General features: G+C 36.3%; 1 protein-coding gene across 5 annotated transcripts in view; it reads left to right on the top strand.

Annotated features, from left to right (window-relative positions):
* DPP10 (dipeptidyl peptidase like 10) overlaps positions 1–19,353 on the top strand; it is a 492,868-nt gene that overhangs the window by 330,625 nt on the left and 142,890 nt on the right. For all 5 annotated transcript variants that reach the window (XM_048079610.2, XM_048079611.2, XM_048079609.2 and 2 more), the window contains exon 4: positions 19,164–19,258. In XM_048079610.2, the coding sequence (XP_047935567.1) occupies positions 19,164–19,258 (95 nt within the window). The remainder of the gene's footprint in view (positions 1–19,163; positions 19,259–19,353) is intronic.

Here is a 19,353-nt window from a genome sequence, read left to right as displayed (position 1 = left end):
ACTTTCCTTCCTGTCATTTGCCACCATAATTCTATCAATGCGACTTACCTGATTCAAGAGAGAATGCTGCTCCCCCAACATTTATTTATAATCATGTACAAATGCTGTCCTTCTGCAGCCACCCACTTAATGTGTTTATGACTGTGTCCTTGATTTTGCATGCAGACTCCAACACCTTCATCTTTGCTGAAGGTTTGCTGGGATCTTTTCCAGGATCAGTCTCATCAAGTGTCTAGGCGAGTCTCACAGATATTGTTTCCATCTATAGAAAAATAGCAATGCAAGAAAGGAAAGGTTTGTCAGCTCATTTTATCTCCTTTAGATTTGAAGAGACTGTGAAATGTTTGCCTGTAAGCACGAATTTGCTTTTGCAATTGAATGAACTGACTTCTTCCTTTAGTGCCTTCTATTTGCTGTCCTTTAGCACTTAAATGTTACTGGCATGGATCATCTGTGAATAGCAAAATCTCTCAATGTTGACTGAATGCAAAAAAGAAGCGTTACATCTTACTGAAATATTTTTAATTTGTATGCCTCACTCAGTTACAGAAATCACCAGCTGGTGATCTAAATGGATCTCTTATATATTCTATAATGGGAGGAAAACTCTTTCTTAGCATTAGTAACTCCTGTGAGTGGAAAAGATTTGTTTAAGGAATTCACTAGTGAACTTTACAACCAAATGCAAATCTCCTCAGAATGCATTTCCATCACCACCAATGCCACTGAAAGCAGTTGTAGAATAAAGCACTATGTAAGGAGCCCTATTTCTGTGCCCAAGCTGTTGAGGGAAATTTTTTCTAACTCAAAGGATGCAAAGCTAGGCAGGGTGCTTTACAGATGAAGTTGCTCTGGATGATGTGCAAAATATTTTGAATGGAAGTACAGTGGAAGGACTGTAGAAAATCCCTTGCCTGTTTTACTCTCAGTGTATGCTTCTATGAATTGTCAGTTAGACTGAGCGCTGATATTTTAAGCTTTAAATATTTTAACATTTCCTCTAAAACCACAATTTATTGAAATAATTAATTTTTCTTTTACAAAAAATAATTAAAACATAATTATAAACACAAAACATTTAAAGGAAAAAAAATCTATTTTGCATTTTTGGAAATATTATATTTGTTAATTAAATATTAGTTTTTTCAGCATCTCTAGAGCACAAATAAATTCTTTTGAATTTATATTCTGGATTAAGTGACTGGTGCTGTGCCAGCTGAGTGTGAGTTCAAGATCTGGTGGTCCCCTGGGTCACTGCGACTGCTGTGCTTCTCCTCGCTCTCTGTGAGGCTGTGCTCCTGCCTCTGCTCAGACAGCCCTTGCAGCAGCTGCTTATTCTCATAATGCTTAATGCCACCTTGGTGTCTTTTGCATGGGAATCATGCACAAGAAAGTACATTTTGAAAATTGATACTTAGAAGAAAATAATTTAATTACATTTACATTATATGAACTGTAGTTTTTGTTTGGTTAGTTTTTTTGTTTATTTTTTAATAATCAGTATTTTAAATATCATTATTATATATATTTTATAATAATTATTATTTAATATTTATTTAATATTATTATTTAATAATTATATATTAACATATATTATATTATATATAATTATATATAATATATAATTTTATTGTATATATTAATTATATATTAGTATATAATAATATAATATATAATGTATAATAATATATATTATATATATTTAATATCATTATTTTTAATAATCAGTAAAATTGTGGAATTGTGTTATTTATTTTGTTGGTGTGATATACGTTCATATTATTATATGGAGTGATTGAGGTTTGATTGGACATATTGAATAGTTAAGTGTATGGATCTTATTAGGCAGGCAGTACAGGAACTTCAGAATAGTATCTATTCTTATGTCTTTTAGAACTTCCTTTGCTGCTTGCTTGCAATATTCTGTTGTTTCTAAAGTATTGTTTCCCTGAAAGGCTTTATTGAATTTTCTCTGAAGTATAGTTTAAAGGGTATTAATATTATATGACCTCTTCTACATGGATATGAGAAATCTCCACGTGGTCTATGCAGTGTAGCTAACATTTATCTTTTGATAATTATTTGTAGAACTTTTTTATTGAATTTATAATTGTGTATGTGAAATGCAACATTTTAAAAAAATAAAAAAATGTATAACGTTAGATGCCACTTCGCTTTAACATTGAACTATATATCCCACTCTCGGGTTTAACCATCTTTGCTTTTCTGCCTTGCAAGTGAAAAATAAATGTGATAGAATCACAGGTACTAATTAGAAGTTGTACCTAGAAACACAATACTTTGAAACCCAGTACATTTTCACTGGCAGAAATACTTCAAAATATTTTGTTTTAAAAGGTGGCATTTAAAAAAAATGCAGGTTATTTATTGCATTTTTTAATTCAGTGCTCTGTGGTATTTCAGAAGAAGAGTGAGTCTATTGGCTATAGACTGCAGAGTGTGGTTGATAACATTTGGCCTGTTTTTCATAACTAGAAACAAAATCATGTTCTGTAGGTAGTCTTGTAACTACAATTCTTGTAACTACAATTCTTGTAACTACTACAATACCGACTGTATTTTGGATGCATTCTCCCACTACAGTTCGTAGAGGTAGGAAAAGAAAGTTGTAAGTCTTGCAGTAACAGCCAGAGCCAAGCTGTGCTAAACTTTGTCAGTGACGAGCTTCAAATATTTTGAAAGTCAGAGTTTTCTCCCAGCTAGTCTCCTTGCTGTAGGGAGTAAGTAACCTGCTCTTGCCAAGAGCTAACTTCCTTCTTTCTTTTTTTTTTTTTGAAGTGGAGAGAGTTAAGGCACTTCTCTTTCCTCTCCTCTCATCTTATCTCCCCAAAACCAAGTATGCCAAGCATGTCCTCTTTACTGTGCAATGACTGATAGCGCTGATATTTCGCACTGAGGAGGTTGGAGGCTTTCTTCTTCTGCCCTACTGCTGAGTAAGAAAAGTGGAAAGTCTTCCTTACAGTCACTGGCACCAGGCTGGGGGTTCTTGGTCCAAACTAGGCATTGCTTGGAACAAGACATCCATCCTCAAATGTAGTATCTATTTCCTTCCTCAGTAAAGCCATCCTAGGGAACTCTTTTTTTTTTTTTTTTCTTTTTTTAGAAAATCAAATCCAATGCTACAAATCAGTGTTACATTAAGAGTAACATTGCCACTTCACTTTTTATTGCTTTTGATATTTAGGGAAATGCCGCTGTAGAGAAAGGACTGTTTGAGCTCTGTGCAGATGGAATGTGTGTTTGCACGTGGTATAGAAATTTATATGTGCAGTAAGCCATAGGGATTGTGTAATCCATCTCTAGATACATCATTGTTATCTGTGACTTCCAGTGGCCCAACTACAAAATGTATTTTCAGAGTCATAATGTACCATCAGCAAGTACTCAGAAGCCCATGTTTGGCCCTGAAAACTTGAATCGTGTCACTAATGGAGCCTTGCTAAGAGGTACTGCTGCTGAAAATATGGGGGATACAAAAGGGTGTTGGGAAAGATGCAAGTTCACTACATATGCTCCTGTTTGATGGGACACGTGAGGCATAAGGAAACGCTGAACGCCTTTATTTCAGCATTCCTTTTCTGTAGGGAATTTGTGCTTTCAAACCATTCCTTGCAGCCACCCTGGCTCCATGCTCTCAGCAGTATGTGCTGGGCAGTTGTGTCATGGAGCCAGTCCCTATGGGTGGCAGCAACAGCTGAATGTATAAATCTCTGTTGTCATTGCTGGGTAGGGATTTTTAAAGAAAGCCTACTTTCATAATTGTTTAAACTGTATTTCTCTAACCTCTTTACTGTTTTGGAAAGCACAGATCCGATGGAATTTATGGATTACTGCTTCCCGTGTGTAATATACTAAAATAAATGTGCTTCCTATGTGCAAAGCTATAATAGTCAAAGGGGGGCAGTATTTGGGGCTGTTTGCTATAATAAGTGAGGGGGAGATAGCTGAAGCTCTTTGCAAAGCTCCTGAATGGCGAAGTGCTGAAGCAAGCAGCAATTTAACTGGCAGCCTAGGGCCAATCCCCACTGGTGTGCGCAGCATGATAGATCAGCTTAGATACAATTTTTATTGTTACCCTAATAGTGATTTTTTTTCAGTGGCACAAACAGATTCAGACAGTGGAAGTGCTGCAGCAGGATGGAGCAGAGCAGAATGGGCTCTGAGTTCCTGCATTGCCTTAGTGGGTTTCACACTATACTGTAAAATTAAATGAATTTATCTTATTGATAGTTCCCTCTGGCATTCCTATAGTGAAAAGTCATAGGTAAGATGTTAATGGTGTCATGATAGGTTTTGTTTTTCTCCTTTGTCAGCTCATATTATAATATGCTATTGTTCAATCTTTGATATTCTTCTTGTAATGTTACCATTTAGCTGAACTTTATTTTAAATTAATTGCATAGATGAGCTGCACAAGGTGTCCCTAACATATCGCCTTCACAATTTTGAAGGAAGTCAAAATACATGTCCAGTCCATACAATGACATCTGCAAAAATTGAATGCCAAAGGACATTCTGCCAGTGTTTTCAAATGTTAGTGCTAAATCTGTGTTTCCATATCTATGTTGATTAGAGACCTAAACACTCAGCATTTAATTTTCAAATTAACAGGCATGGGTATTTCCCATGAACTCCAATAGTGTGGTAAATTATGAACACATATGAAAACAAGGCCTTTTAAGCTTACATTTCATAAATTAAATTTAGATATTCAGGATTTAATACATCTGGACAAAAATTTTAATGGCATATGTAACTTTCAAATGTCTAATTCCTGTTCAAAGTCCAGGTGACTGTTCAGTACAAAAAAAAAAAAATTTAGTCTGCTGTTTTAGGTTCACAAAAAGATATAAATAAAATAATGAAACTGCACTATGATGTGATTTACATATTTCTGGTTGCATAATAATTCTCAGGAACTAATGATCTTCATTTAATCATCATGTTTTTCTTGTAAATCAGAATGAGACACCTGCTATTTTGCAGGTTAAATAATTAAGTGTGAACAGAAAATTGCCAACGTTTTGTTTATTTTAATAATAATGTTGAATATTTTGTTTATCCTTTGGTAGTATATAATAAAAAAGCACATCCTGCTAATCATGTCATTCTGTGACATTTAGCTGCACCTGCTAAATTCTGCATCCACTGTACTGTGAAGCAAAATTCTCATTAACTCCAGCAGAGTCAGGATTTTAACAAACATGTCTAAATTCTAGCAAAGCTGTTGGATTCAGTGCAATGAAACTGAAGCACATGGTAAAGATCTTGCAGAAAGGGGCTGAGAGTAAATATACAAAAGGTTTACTGAATTTTTTGTACCTACTACATAGTGACAAAAACTTATTAAAATCAGAAGCATTTATGTTGCACCAGATATATTAAGTTATTATTCAGGGTCAGATTTTTAGAATTCTAATTTCACTTTCAGTTGCAGCAAATTAGTAGGTGCAAGAAATGTCTTGTTATCTATGACAAAATTTCAGACTAGATCTAAACTGTGTATCTAAGATCACGATCTTTTACCTATTGTTGTCTAACTCTCAGACCTAAACACAAAGTAATGAAAAATAGAGAGGACTGTTTTTCAAAGATAATTAGAAATCTCTTTTACCATATGTTGTCCATCTCAAATGGAATACATTGCTATCATCCAGTTGATGGTGATATCACTATTTCTAGAGGTAGAAGCTCAGACTTTAAGCTTTGAAGATTCCTAGTTCACTCTTAGTCAGAATAGCAGTTATATTAACAAATATTTCCACCAAGTGACAGCATATTTCTTGCACTGGAGGATGCTTGCATCCATGTATCCAGAACCAGAATTTTGGAACCGTTTCCATTTTTGTTGATTAATAAGCATTAATATTTCTGATATTATTAAATAAATCTGTAGCAATGTTGTCTTTAGAGTCATTTCCTGGTTTTGTTGGGTACTAAAGATTCAGTACCCTTTGTCAACGTGGATGTACCCTGTGGTGTACCAGTCACAGAAAAAAACAGTAGAGAGTCATTCAAATTAGGCTGGGTAGAATTAAATATCCTCCTGGTCACTGAATGATGAACTCCAGTAGATAATGATGATTAGTTTTATTCTTAGATTATTCTCTCCCTGTACTGACCACAGGCTAAGGTTCAAGATAGTCAACCTGTTCATTACAGAGGAAAGTTTGCTTGTGTAATGGCTAATGAGTAATTTTTTTTTGTGTGTCTGATGCAGCCTTACAATAGCAAAGCCAGGTGTGGTAAATTTGGTGATTTCTGTTTTTGTTATAATAGAAAGCTAGTTTTGAAGAAGAGGAGTCATTAAGAATTAAAGAAAATGGAGCAAAAAAATGGAATGTTATTTGCCACCACCATATTGTAAAAAAAAAAGTTTTTAATGGGATTGATATATTTTTTTGTTTTGGAAAAGTATATATTGTCCTCTGATTTCATTGACTAAAGTTAGAGAGACATGATACATTGCTAAAAAGTTGTCCAGTCCTGAATGAAACATATGATAAGATCTGGGTAAAATTAATTTGGTAGTAAACCTATATATTTTTCTCCTTTCAATTGCCTGTGAATGCTTACTTTCCACAAAACCATCTGCAAATTTTTGCAGTAGCAAATAATCTGTCTCTAGACTATTCTTGCTTTCACTTATTGTTTAAAGATTACATTGCATAATGATTTGTTCTCTACCCTCTATTTTGATTATAATCTCTTCAAGATGAAGGTTACTACACTTATACTAGACTTAGCACAATTTTCATGTACTATAGAAACGATCTGGAGAGTAGTAAATAATAAGCATCATCAATGTGAGCGTAAACCCAGCGATCCTCTGCTATGACCTTGCTTGCCTTTCACATGCTCTGCTGGGATTGCTGGAGTCTCCAGGGCTGCGTTACACAGCTTGTTAAGGACAGCCTTGTGAGCACTGCAATATTACGCTTGTGATGTTCTCACTGCAAGCCTTCAGCCTGAGTGGGGTGGTAGGGGTAGTGAGCCACCAGCCCTGGCTGAATCAGCTTGCTGAGACGCGTCATGTAGACAAATGGGGGTAAGCAAACTGCAGCCTTGAGACTGGTCTCTTACTGTGATATGTGCATAGCCAATGAATTTTAATTTTCTAACTTGTTGGGTTTGTCTGTGTCACATCTAGAGTACTGCAGCAGGAAGAGTGCTGAGCTGTCAGGGGTGTTTTCAAGGCACAGGAAGCTTACATTTCTGTCGCAGGTTGAAATAGCCAGTTTTATTTGAGAATTGTAATTATATAGGACTAGAGAAGTATATAAATCTTCCTACCTTGAAATCACTGTTTGTTATACAAAGTACAACCCTGCCAATAATGAGCTGTGTGAAATCTGCCCTGGGCCACGCTGCCTGTTCCAGAGGAGAGCTGTCCGTGTCCTGTCTGGCTTATCCTCTTGACAGTCTCAGTAGAAGGGTCAGCTCCCAAGGCTGTCAGAGAAGTGCTGTTGTATCGAGATACCTGATTATCTCTCTGGAGAAGAGGCTGGGATATGCTGTGTGACTGAGACTGGCAATTTGTTCCCTGATTTTCTCAATAGTCCAGGGACATGTATGTTATTTGGGCAACAGCTGGCTGAGTCCATTGCCAAGCTGGCTCAATCATGGTCCTCAGTACAATTCAAGAGAGCAAGCAGAGATCACCTTTTTATTCCTGAACAAAAATATTTCCACGGAGTAGGGAAAGCCGAGCAGCTTTGTGTGAAATTTAGGAAAAGGTGGACTGTTCTGTGCTGGCAAAATTACACTACAAAATGCCTGATGTCACTGCATGATGTGGCGTGAGGAAAAATGAAGTGCTGGTGTATCTTTCTCTATTCTCCCTCTCTACAGTTTTTAGCATCTTACATAGACTAGAATTTCCAATTTCAAGTCTGTATATTTATTATATATTTATTTATTTATTTACAGGCGGAACAGCTAAATAAAAGCATAGGTATAGGCATATATGGTATTCAGAAGGAAGAACCTGGTGGGCCTTGCCAGCATTGCGTGGCACACAAGGCACATATGTAGCTCCTAGGAAAGCCCACAGTCACAAATACTGTCCCTTCCCCTCCTCTTTCTCTTGGTGCTGTATTACTGTTAATTGCATTTTAAACAAATTGGAATGGACTAATAGATTTGAGTCTATTTTCCTAGCTTTCAACACCATGAAATCATGTTCAATGCTTTCCTCTGTGGTGGGAAATGAATATCCCTAACATTTTACTCCCAGTAATGACGGAAAATTCTGCATTAAAAGAATTTCAGTGTGGAAAGTATGAGGAGGAATGGCAGAAATAGACAAATCTCGTGCAAATCTCGTGCAGCATCAGCTGATTGCTGTTTAAGCTAGATAATTGCTTCCCATTTATGGCAGTGCACAATTAGCATTTGCATTTTCATTTATTTTTATTCATTTCCTTTGCCGTGCTTTGCTCAGTTGTGTTCTAAACTTGTATTATATCTGATGGGAGATTAATTATGGCATAACTCTTATTTTCTTTTAACTTTTTGTAATTATTAGTTCCTGAAATGACGTAAATTAACATCTTGCTCTCACGTGGTGAACTGACCATTGCAGAAAGTTGGAGTTCAGCTGTAGCTGCATTGATCCAAGTGTGCCCTTGAAATGGAGAAAATGACAGACCCTGCTGGGGCAGCCTGGATTTGGGAAGTCTGAGTGAGCAGACTATGTAGAGGTGCTGCACTCCTTCCCAGGTTGAGTCCCAGGAGGGCAGGAGGGAACTGAAAGAAAATTTCTCCATCCAGAGAGACTGGAGATGAAATAGCTTTTACTCCATCCAACAAGGCTAGAGAAGAAATAGCTGCAGCAAGCTATTTCTGCTAGCTGCTACGGATGGCAGGACCAAAGTCCTCAAGGGGTTACAATTATTAAGTTACCAGTGAATAAACTGATAAGCTTGTAGGGAAAATCTCGGAAGTTTCTAACTTGTATCAGCTTTGTGTTATTGTGGCAATACATAGAACAGGAATGTGTCTTTCAAAAACCTGGGCGTGATGGTTTTGCTTCTGTGAAAACTAATTTGACAGAGCACTGAGATCCCACAGCGTGTCTGGATTAAGGCCCAGTAGAGTCCCTGGGACTTTCTTTCAGCTACACACTCTGTGTTTGCATGCATTGCATACTATCTAGTTATGTCTTTCATGTCTTTGCAAAATAACTCAGTTCCTTCTCTTGTGTGTATGTTTTCCCAACACATACAGAAGAAATGACTTGCTTAGGCAGTAGACAGTTTTTTTCTTCCAGCTGAGCTGGTACAGACATTACTGCCTGTGGCTGATGGTCACTGTCCACCTTATTCCCTCCCACAGCTCTGCAGTGAATATTTCATCACCTGTTTAGTTCAAACTGAAGAAGGCTTGGTTTAATTGCACTATATATTTCACTTTTTTTTTTTTTCCTTGTAAATCAATCCTGCAGCAGATTTGTTAATACTCAGGAGCTGCCTGCTTCCTCTCTCCCATCTAAAGTGCTGGCATGGGGTTATCAGTAGTTGTAATTATGAGGCAGGACCCTGTGCAATTGTGTGGTAGAGAAATCTGTGATTCTGTAAATGAATTGTGCCTCTTGAGAGAGTTGAAGATTTTTCATACACTGATGAAAAATATAGCCAAGACCACTGAAAGTTGGCATGACTGGAGCATGACTTTATATAACAGCTGATGGTATTATTCAGAAAAGAGGAGGAAACATTGATAAAGGATGGAGATTTTTAACTCTTCTGGCCAGTCCAGAGCAGCTGATCACTTTATTCTGGAGTTGAAGAAAGTAGGAGGATAGGTTTTGTGCAAATGCCTGCACTCCCGCTTTGTGCTAGTTGCCCCTTTCTACACAAGTATACAGCATACAATAAAGCATAATTCAAAAAATTCCAGGTTGTTTTTGAATAGCCTGATGGATCCATCAATATTAGCATAACAGTCTGGATCTGCTATCTTGGGCTCTGTCTTCCCATTAATATGACTCTGTAATAATTGCGAAGTTGACCTTCTCAGCAGAGCTAATTTGCTGGCGTCTGGAGGGATGCTACTGTGACTCTGCTGCTTCCATTTCTGTAGCTACTGTGCCATAAGATTTCCACATGTTATTTGGTTAGTTTGTGTTGTGCATTACAAGGGAGAGAGAAGGAGAAGACTTGGGGAAGTTAGGAAGTACAGGAATTACCTGTGTCTATAACCACAAATGGCGTAACCCATTTTGAATAGGGAATTTTCTGTGTAAACGGATTAATTCTTTAGACAAGTCACAGTTTACATAACGAAACTAGTGATGAATAAATATTTTCTTGAAAGCACTACTAACAAGAGCCCAAACTTTTAGAAAAGTAAAGCAGATCTTGCTCAGCTGACATGTGACTTGTCTGGCATATTGAAATTTCATCTGTATCTGTAATATCTTTGTAAATGACTATTTTATTTAATTAGCAAACACTTAATTAGACAAAGATTTGTCTAGCACCTCCTGTTCATTAAATCAGAAAGCATTCTCTATTTTAATTAGCATGACATTTTCTATAATCAATTTAATGAAATGCCATCTGTAGTTCTAATAATACTGGGTATAGCAAAGGCTGATTGACATATGTGTTGACAGCAAGGTATCAACCTCCTCTTATGTTTGTATTGTAAAAAAATGTCAAATGTAAGAAAAAAGAGGACTCATTTGCTAACTGTTTTGTGCTGTGAAGCAGAATTTTATTTAAACAAACAAAAGCTCAGTAAATAATTTCAATGGGAAGACAAGCAGAGTCCTTAGGTTAACATTACCAGTAATTTCAAAAGACTGCCCCGAGGCCTCCTTATTCTAGATACTCAGATTTTCAGCATCACTGGGATGTCTCTTCTTCTCTTTCCTCCACTTTTTAGATGCTAGTTACACTCTCAAAACTGTCTGAGAGATTGCCTTCATATCTGACGGTTGGGTACCCAGACTGGCTGGGTACTGAGGCTGCTGTATGACCAGCAAGCTCCTTCGGCCCTGATGTAAAATGGGAGCCCTGGGGATGCAGAGGAGGGAACCTGGGGCTCCTTTCCTGTCTCAACAGCAGGGCCCCCCCCTGCCAAGCAAAAGGCAGGCTCTGCTGGGGAGAGGGGGGGACGCTATGGTCCTCACTCAATATGGAGGAAACACCTTCAGATTCCTGTTTTGTGTTATCACGAGAACATCCAGAATAAAATGAACAAAAGCCCACCAGGTTTCTGTGATATTCACTCTTTGTAAATTAGGATGTGACTACTTAAAGAGTATCAGTGTGTGGTGCTTTTGTGCTCCTTTAGGCACACTTTGTACTAAGATTTAGTGTTAAGTACAGCAATTAGCTGTCTACGCTCTGTGTACCTTCTTTATAGATCAGTTAATTCTTCAAACTATTTCAAGACAATAAATTCTAAACCACTGTAACAGTCAGGTCCTAGCAAGCTGGACGTGGCATGTCTCCATTGAAGGTGATAGTTTACTGGTTCACCCTAGTTTAATTCAGGAATTATCTTGAAACAAACCTTGTTAGCAATGAACAATTCCAATGTAGCACCTATTTTACCAAAGTATTCTTGTTTTGTAAACAAATTTTACGTTAACAGCTGTGCAAATTTAGTAGGAAGTAACCCCCCCAAAAACAAACAAACAAACAAAAACACCCAACAAAGCAAACAAAACTCCTTGTCACTATTAGCATCTGAAGGCATTATTGAAGTAAATCACAGTAAATAGAGTGGAAATGTAGATTTACAAGCTAGGCAGTTTTTGTGGTTTTGATAAGCTTGGATTGCTGTGATGATCATAAAATCCCAGAGGAAAAAACACAATGGGAAATGTACACATTATGTTAAAAACTCTGTGAATAGAATATAAAAGAATAATAATCAATAAATAAACCCACTGATAGGAACATAATTCTTGCATGGGTAAGATGAAGCATGTACAGAATATTTGTAGTCTCTGATTAAGAAATCTCCTAACTCCTGTACCTTTAGTGACTCTACGCTCTCTCTCTGAATTTCCATAAATTCTTGGAGGCCATGCAGGGCAGGATTAATGATTTTTTGTCTGGGAATCACCACTTGTTCCTCAGGCTGTTGGATCTTTACAAGTATGACACTGATGACTCTGCCTCAATGCTTAATATGTAGTTGACTGATCCTGTCTCATATCTCCACTGGTCTGGAATCTCTTGTAACATATCCCAGATTTAGAGACCCACAGAAATACTGACACATTTAACATCACCTTTGTTCTTCCACATTTAGGACATGACCAGCTTTCTGTTGGCTCTTACAGCAACTATGTGTCTCAACAGTTTATGGCAGACACAAAATCTCTTGCAGTAACTTTATGCGAAAAAAAAAATATATATTCATGTGATCAGTAGCTTGAAGCTTTTTGTGCCATGTAATATGCAGATGCCACCAATAAAAGAGGAAAACTTCCAAATAATAAAAAGTCAGATCAATACTGAGGTGAAAGTGAATCGGGCACAGGACTAAAAATGGAGACTTGAGTTCCTCACCATGCTGTTGACATCCTGTGTGACCCCTGGCAAATCACTTCAGCCTATCTTCTTCGTCTGTTACCTTTTGCATTGTCTTTTCTTTTTTAGTTCTTTGGAACGCAAACCTCTGATGATGGGTAATGCAGATTCTAACACAACAGAAGGATGTACCTGTAAAATTAAACAAGGAAAAGGCTGGTTTCTCAGGAAATAGTTGCAGTGCTGAATATTAAATGTATTCTTGTGCAGGAAGGGGTAAAGATTCTCCTTTAATAAATCTTATTTTTCAAGTTGGTGAAAGAAAAAAATAATGTTCATTTGGGGAACAATAGCAAAAAGGAATAAAGAAATAGCGCAATAGACTAATATTTCAAAACTGTCATTTAAAATAATTAGATTATTTATTTGGTAAAGCAATTACAATTGCGCCAGAGCAATTACCACTTCTTATAGCGTTGCTTACAGATATAATCATAGTGAGTAAAGATAATAGAGGCAGTCTTTAAACAGTAGCAAGCTTTTAAATGTTTAGAATATGGAGCTTTAGCCACAACTTAGAAAGTTAGCTTTAAAGCATACAGGCCCTTGCCCTTTCAACCTAGTCTGCATAATTTAAATTACAGTTGGAGTTGCTTAAGTTCAGTGACATGTCAAATCAGAGTCTATGCTCATCAAATAAACCACCACAATTCAGCATTCTGCTTTCAGAAAGCTAATTTGCTAAAGGCCATGTAGACCCTGTGACAAATTCTTACATTAGTACATTAGGATAATTGATTTTCAGTGACATCAATATAATTCAGGGTGGGATTTAGTCCATTTTTTCCCTCCAATTTTTTTTATTTTTATTTTTTTTAAGAAAACGTGAACAGGTATGATGCCATGTGAAGCTAGTTAGAAAAGGGAATATTGCAAATGAGTTCTGTAGCATTTAGGACGTGACAGTGCTGCCAATTCAATGAATGAGGGTAAAGAAGTTGTTTCAGAATTGTCTAGGTTGGGGTTCAAGCTGCTGGTCAAATATGAAAAATTTTGCATTGATTTCTTTTCACTTTGTGATATTCTGCCTGTACTTTGACATTCGCTGGAATAAGGTGTATATAACACCAAGCACAGTATAGTATAGAGCTCTAACTCCTGCCAACAGCTCATATCCTGAGCGTGAGCCTCACCAGTGGTGAACCTAAAATGGGAACCATAGCCTTAGTAAGATTATGTATAAATGTGCTGCTTTTGTTTAAGAGACAGTTGGGCTTGTGATGGTGCTGTATTTATGTAATAGCCCATCGCTATTGTGTAATAGCCTATCGTAAGGATTGGTCTGTCACAAATTGAAGGGGTTACTAGGTAAAACTGGCAAAGTGCAATATGTAGTGTTTATGTATGATATTTTTATTTATCTAAATATTGTTGACAGGAATGTAGAAGGAAGAAGAATTTTTCACTTTCTTTGCCTAGAGATAGAGCAAGTGATGAAGTCTTACTTTTAAAAACATACAGAAGCATAAGGACTTAGACATTTAGCCTTACAATGTTAAAATAAATTATTGTTTGTTCTACAGACAATTTTAATACAGTTCTGTGTAAGAATGTAATATATTGTAATATATTGCTGACTCAGGTGAAATTATTATGATGTGATAATCACAGAATAATTTTATTTTCAAGGTAGTTTTTTTTTTTTAATTTTTTATTTAATATTGCATTCTTTGTGAAAGCAAAGAACTTTGCAGGGAACCTGTTCAGCAGCAGGTTTGGTTTACAGACCCGTATGCTCATTAGGCAGTCACTGAGTCAGCTTTAGAAATAAGATCAAAATCAAAATGGAATAAATTCCTCCCAAAGGGAGTTATCTAATAATAAGAGCTAAACCTACCATAACTTTTTCTATCTATTGACAGAGTGACTGCTGAATTACTAAGTTTGTTACCCTGTTCTCACAGTCATTAAGTCTTCTAACAAACCCAGTGAGGTTAGTTAAACTAGATACTGCGGTTCTGATGAAAAACTTTAAATACACAATAGGGGCAAAGAACAGGAAAGATATTTACAGCACTCTTTGCTGAATCCTCTGCAAACAAGTGAAACAATTTGGGAAGCCGTACTCAAACCATCTCAGCAGGTTTGAGTCCCAGCAAACCACATGCTGCAGGGTGCAGCATGAGATGGGAAAAAGAGGGCAGCACGTTTTGTCTGCCTGGGAAGGATTATTCTTCTGAGATTCACTGAATTTGCATGCTGTGCCTTTGAGCATCATAGCAGGCATATACCCACATGGATTCTCTGAACCGTGGTGCAGCATTAACCAACACCAGTATCCCATCTGCAGCTGAGATCAATATCTGATAGTTTCTAGGAAAGTGGAGTAGAAGGCACAAACAGCAGACAAATTATGAATCAGAAGGAAAAATAAATATCCCTTGATCCCACAGGCAGTCGATTTAAAAAAAAAAAAAAAAACAGAAAACAAAGGTTTGAGATTTTTATTAAAATTGCCTCAACACAGAGCTACAAATACAAGTTATGTCATGCAGACAGTCCTGTATTCCCAAAGATTCATTGCAGAAGGGGATGAGAAAATCAATAGAAGGAGTTAAATCTACAGATTCCAAGCCAGAAGTGATCACAGAAGCTATCTGAACTCAACCTTTTATATTTTTACCCACAGTCACACTAAACTAACTCTTGACATAAAGATCCAAAGCTTATCTTTAAGAAAAAATGTCCCAGGGCTGCCAATTCTGTCATCTTTACTGAGCTCCTCCATGCTTTCCTACCTCCACGTACATCATCAGCTTTTCAGTAACTATATATATGTGACATAGATGTCTCTGAATTTTCTCTTTGTTAACCTGAATAATTTTAGCTATTTGAACCTTGCATTGTTATATTTGCCTTCTGACCCAGAGTTATACTTACAATTTCTTAGCGCTCCTCTCTACTCATTTCCCATTCTTGCAGTGTGCATTCCAGGAACTGGGCATTTTATGACAGTGTCAATCTCACCAGTTTTGTGACCAGAGACAAGATCACCCTGTGACTTTTACTTGTGGCCCTTATAATGAAGAGTTGCATCAACCCTTTTTACCATGATACTGCATTGGCAACACACAGTACAGTATCCATCTATATAAACCCGTAATTTTAATTTCCATACCAGCTCTTCGATTCCAGGCTCCTATCTACAATTCAGCTTGGTTAACCAGGTGAGACAGATCACTTGATAGGAGTACTCGGTGTTCCTCATTTTTCTTTGTGAGACCACTTTTGGTCCTCCTGATGTGTTTTCCTTTAATTCTGTATAATGTAAGTTTTGGATTCACAGTGTCATAAAACAAATCAAATGCCATGAATAAAACCCAATATACAGATTCAGCATAGTTGCCCCTATCAAACGTAACATCGTCAAAGTTTGTTTGGCAAGATCTTTGTTCCATAAAATAGTATCAGGTATTAATTATATTCCTAGCTAGTATTTTGTAGGAAGAATCACAAGTTTATAATGACACAATTTTATCTGGAATTGCTGTCAGGATACAGACCCTTGGTAGTCTTTCTTCACCTTTATTAGCACAGAATAATCTTATCCATCAGAACTTTGACAACTATTAAAAGTAGAAAGTTTTCAATCAGTAGTTTTAAAGATTGCTTTGTGTCCATCATCTACAGCAGGAGACCTGAAAATATGTGGCGTTCATTATCCTTTGCTCAAGATAGAATGCTTTCTATTTTTGTGATGTCCTCAGATGGATAATATAGTTTTCAGTACTGGGTTTTCTGTCCAGAAATTCTGTCCAGGATTTTTCCATGACAGTACTCTTACTTCACTTCAAATTAAACAAGAATTTTTTGGAGGAGGAACTTTCCTCCTCTGAATGGCTTTGTGAAGTGGTAGGGATCCCTGAACTTCTTTGTTGCAAAGATAACAAGATAATAAAAATATGTAAAAAAAAAAAAAAAAAAATCAGTTGTTTGAATAGGCAATGTTAAGGACTGGGTATTATTTTCTACTGTAGACTTTGTGACCCTAGATAACAAAAATTTAGAAACAAATATGTTTATGGCTCTTACTTACATCTGAGCTATCAATGAAAAAATCATCATTGTGGCCATCTACTGTCCCATTATCCAGCCTGAGAAGAGCTCTGCAAGCTATTGACTGGAATGAGACTTCTGTAGAAATTAATATGATTACTTTTGAAGACTGCATTTATGCTCAGCACTTGCATGGTATTTTGATGAAATCTTTTATCTGAGAATCTCCATGCATTTTGTAAGTGTTCATTTAATTTATGCACTTCAGGAGTTAACTACTGAATCCAACATGCAGATGAAAGCCTGGATTCAGTGAGAGGTATAATTACTGTCCACTAAAGTCTGCCTTTTGGAGAGGTCTGACTTTCCGTTTTCTGTTCTGATCATTTGAATAAAATATGATTCTAACTTAAGAACAAAGGCTTTGCTTTACGTAATTCGTGGTATCTGCTGTTTCAAATGCTGATGCACACCATGTGTATAACTTGTTAGAAGAGCCCTAGGACTGTGTATTTTAGCGTTGGTTCCATTAGTAATTTTAAGGGCAAGTTCTTTATGTGAATGAAATTGTCTTGGTAGGATTTGTTAATAAAGCATGATATTAAAAATCCTGTTGACCAGTTGTACGTGGCATGTTGGACAGGTAGATAATTGTAAAGGAGTTATATCTTGATATTGTTGTTTGGACCGGGGTAGTGCATTAGGCTCAAATATGCATCATTCAGAGCACTGTACAAGCAGGGAGCATGAACACGAGAGCTGTTGATGGCTGTTCAGTGTCTCTGGGTTATATACACCATTTATCACATTCTGGTTTATTCATAACTGGGGACAACACTTTGGCTAGGCAACTTTATTTTTTGCATAATATTCCTTAAAAGTGTGGAACAAGATTCTTAGGAATTTTCATTGCTAGCCTACTTTAAAAAATAAGTGCAAAAGAACCTAAAAGAAGTTGCAGAAAGTTTAATATCCTGGGGTAGCCAGTAACCTGAAACCAAAGTAACTTTCTATGAATTGTTACTGCTTTTCTGTCAAAATGATTTTGAAATCTTTATTTACTGAAGTTTTAAATTTCACACTTCACAATATAATTTTTCTTCCTAAAAACCAGCTCTGATATGCCTGCCCTGAATTCCATCAATCCCACCCCACTTCCCAGCCACAATCTAAAATAGCTTAGTACACTCTTTAAATGAGGCTTCATTAATTTTTCAGAACATACCAGAGGACTTTCACTAATGCTGTATATCTGGAGCTTCTGTGCAGTCAATTAAAATACAGCTACATTTTTCTGAATAAGTGAAGCATATTTTTATGATAGCATAACCTTTTTCTCCAGTCATGTTTACTTGCTTCTTCATAAAATTCAGGCATCTGTAATGAATTTCTCAGGCATTACTGAGGATTAGTAAAGTCCTTTTGTATTTTCTTTAGGCTTAATTTAGAACTTCTCTTATGCTTTTCACATTTTTATGACAAAATAGTTTCAGTTGATTAAGTATACTTCTATTACAAGGGTTTGAAATAAAACAAAGAGTAAGTGCTTGATCTCTTTTTAGAAATAGTGAGAAATTTGGAACCAACTTTTTTTTCTTTTTTAATCAAGGCTCATGTAGTTATTGTGTATCATGTACTGTATCATTGCAAATACTTAAACAGGTACAAAGCCTTTTTCATAGGAGCCACCGTTAACTTAGTAATTCATATTTTTTTCTTTAGTTCAGACGTATTTGATTTTTTTTTTCTTATGGAAACTTATAAATCAAGTTAATTGGTAGAAGGAAAAATTACGACAGAGTTCATCGCAGTGTTTTACATGTTTTACAAACATATTGCTTTAACCTTTCTTTCTTAACATGCCACTTATCTGATGATCTGGTATTCTTTGGCCCAGCACTAATCACACAGAACACAGATATAGTACATGTCTTCAGATATAGTACATATCTTTATCAATCCAGTTACCAGAGGTATAGAATAGTACAGAGTTTTTTTTAGAAACACGTCCAAGGAGGTATGTGAACATGGTGTACAGTAAAAGGTTTTTGCTTTGCAAAACTTTGATTTGGTATACAGCCCTTCCATAGTGAATGCGCTCAGACCTTAAAATGTCAGAGTGGCAGTGATTTCTTGATGGAAGCATTTTTAGGTTCAGGATGTTACTTCATTCACATCAATCTCACTGGACATGTTGTCACCACATAAAATGTTTCCATTTAAATGAAATCGTATTTCTGAATGAGGTGAACATGCCATAGGGCATAAACAAATTTTTTTGAAGTGCACGAGACTGATCGACAAAACTAGTTATGATGTATGCAATTCTTCTCTCAGTCTTGTTTGAAGCTCATGAGGAAGATAACAAAACTCGTTATGAATCGTAAAATTGTTTGGGTTGTAAGGGACCATAAAGATCATGTGGACCCTGCTATGTGGGTTCCATTAGATTATGGTGTATGCAATTCTTCTCTCAATCTTGTTTGTGTATTGTAATGAAGATATTCTAATGACTTTAGTGTGCTTGTTTTCTCTACAGATATTTTATTAAGTAATCAATGTGTTTGCTAATTGTTAATGCCTTTGTTGTTGCAGATACAGCAGTGATATATAAAAATAGGAACGGACACGTTATTGAACTGAATGTAGAAACAAATACAACTACATTATTATTGGAAAATACAACTTTTGTAAGTAATATGTTTTATTTCTTGTTGGAAGTCTGCTAGTCTGCTTTTTTTTTCTTTTTTTTTCCCCTTGTAACAGTGAGTGTAATATTTAAAGA

The sequence above is a fragment of the Anser cygnoides genome, chromosome 6 (genome assembly GCF_040182565.1).
Source record: "Anser cygnoides isolate HZ-2024a breed goose chromosome 6, Taihu_goose_T2T_genome, whole genome shotgun sequence".
Lineage (NCBI taxonomy): Eukaryota > Metazoa > Chordata > Aves > Anseriformes > Anatidae > Anser > Anser cygnoides.
This window is presented reverse-complemented; position numbering and strand designations above follow the sequence as displayed.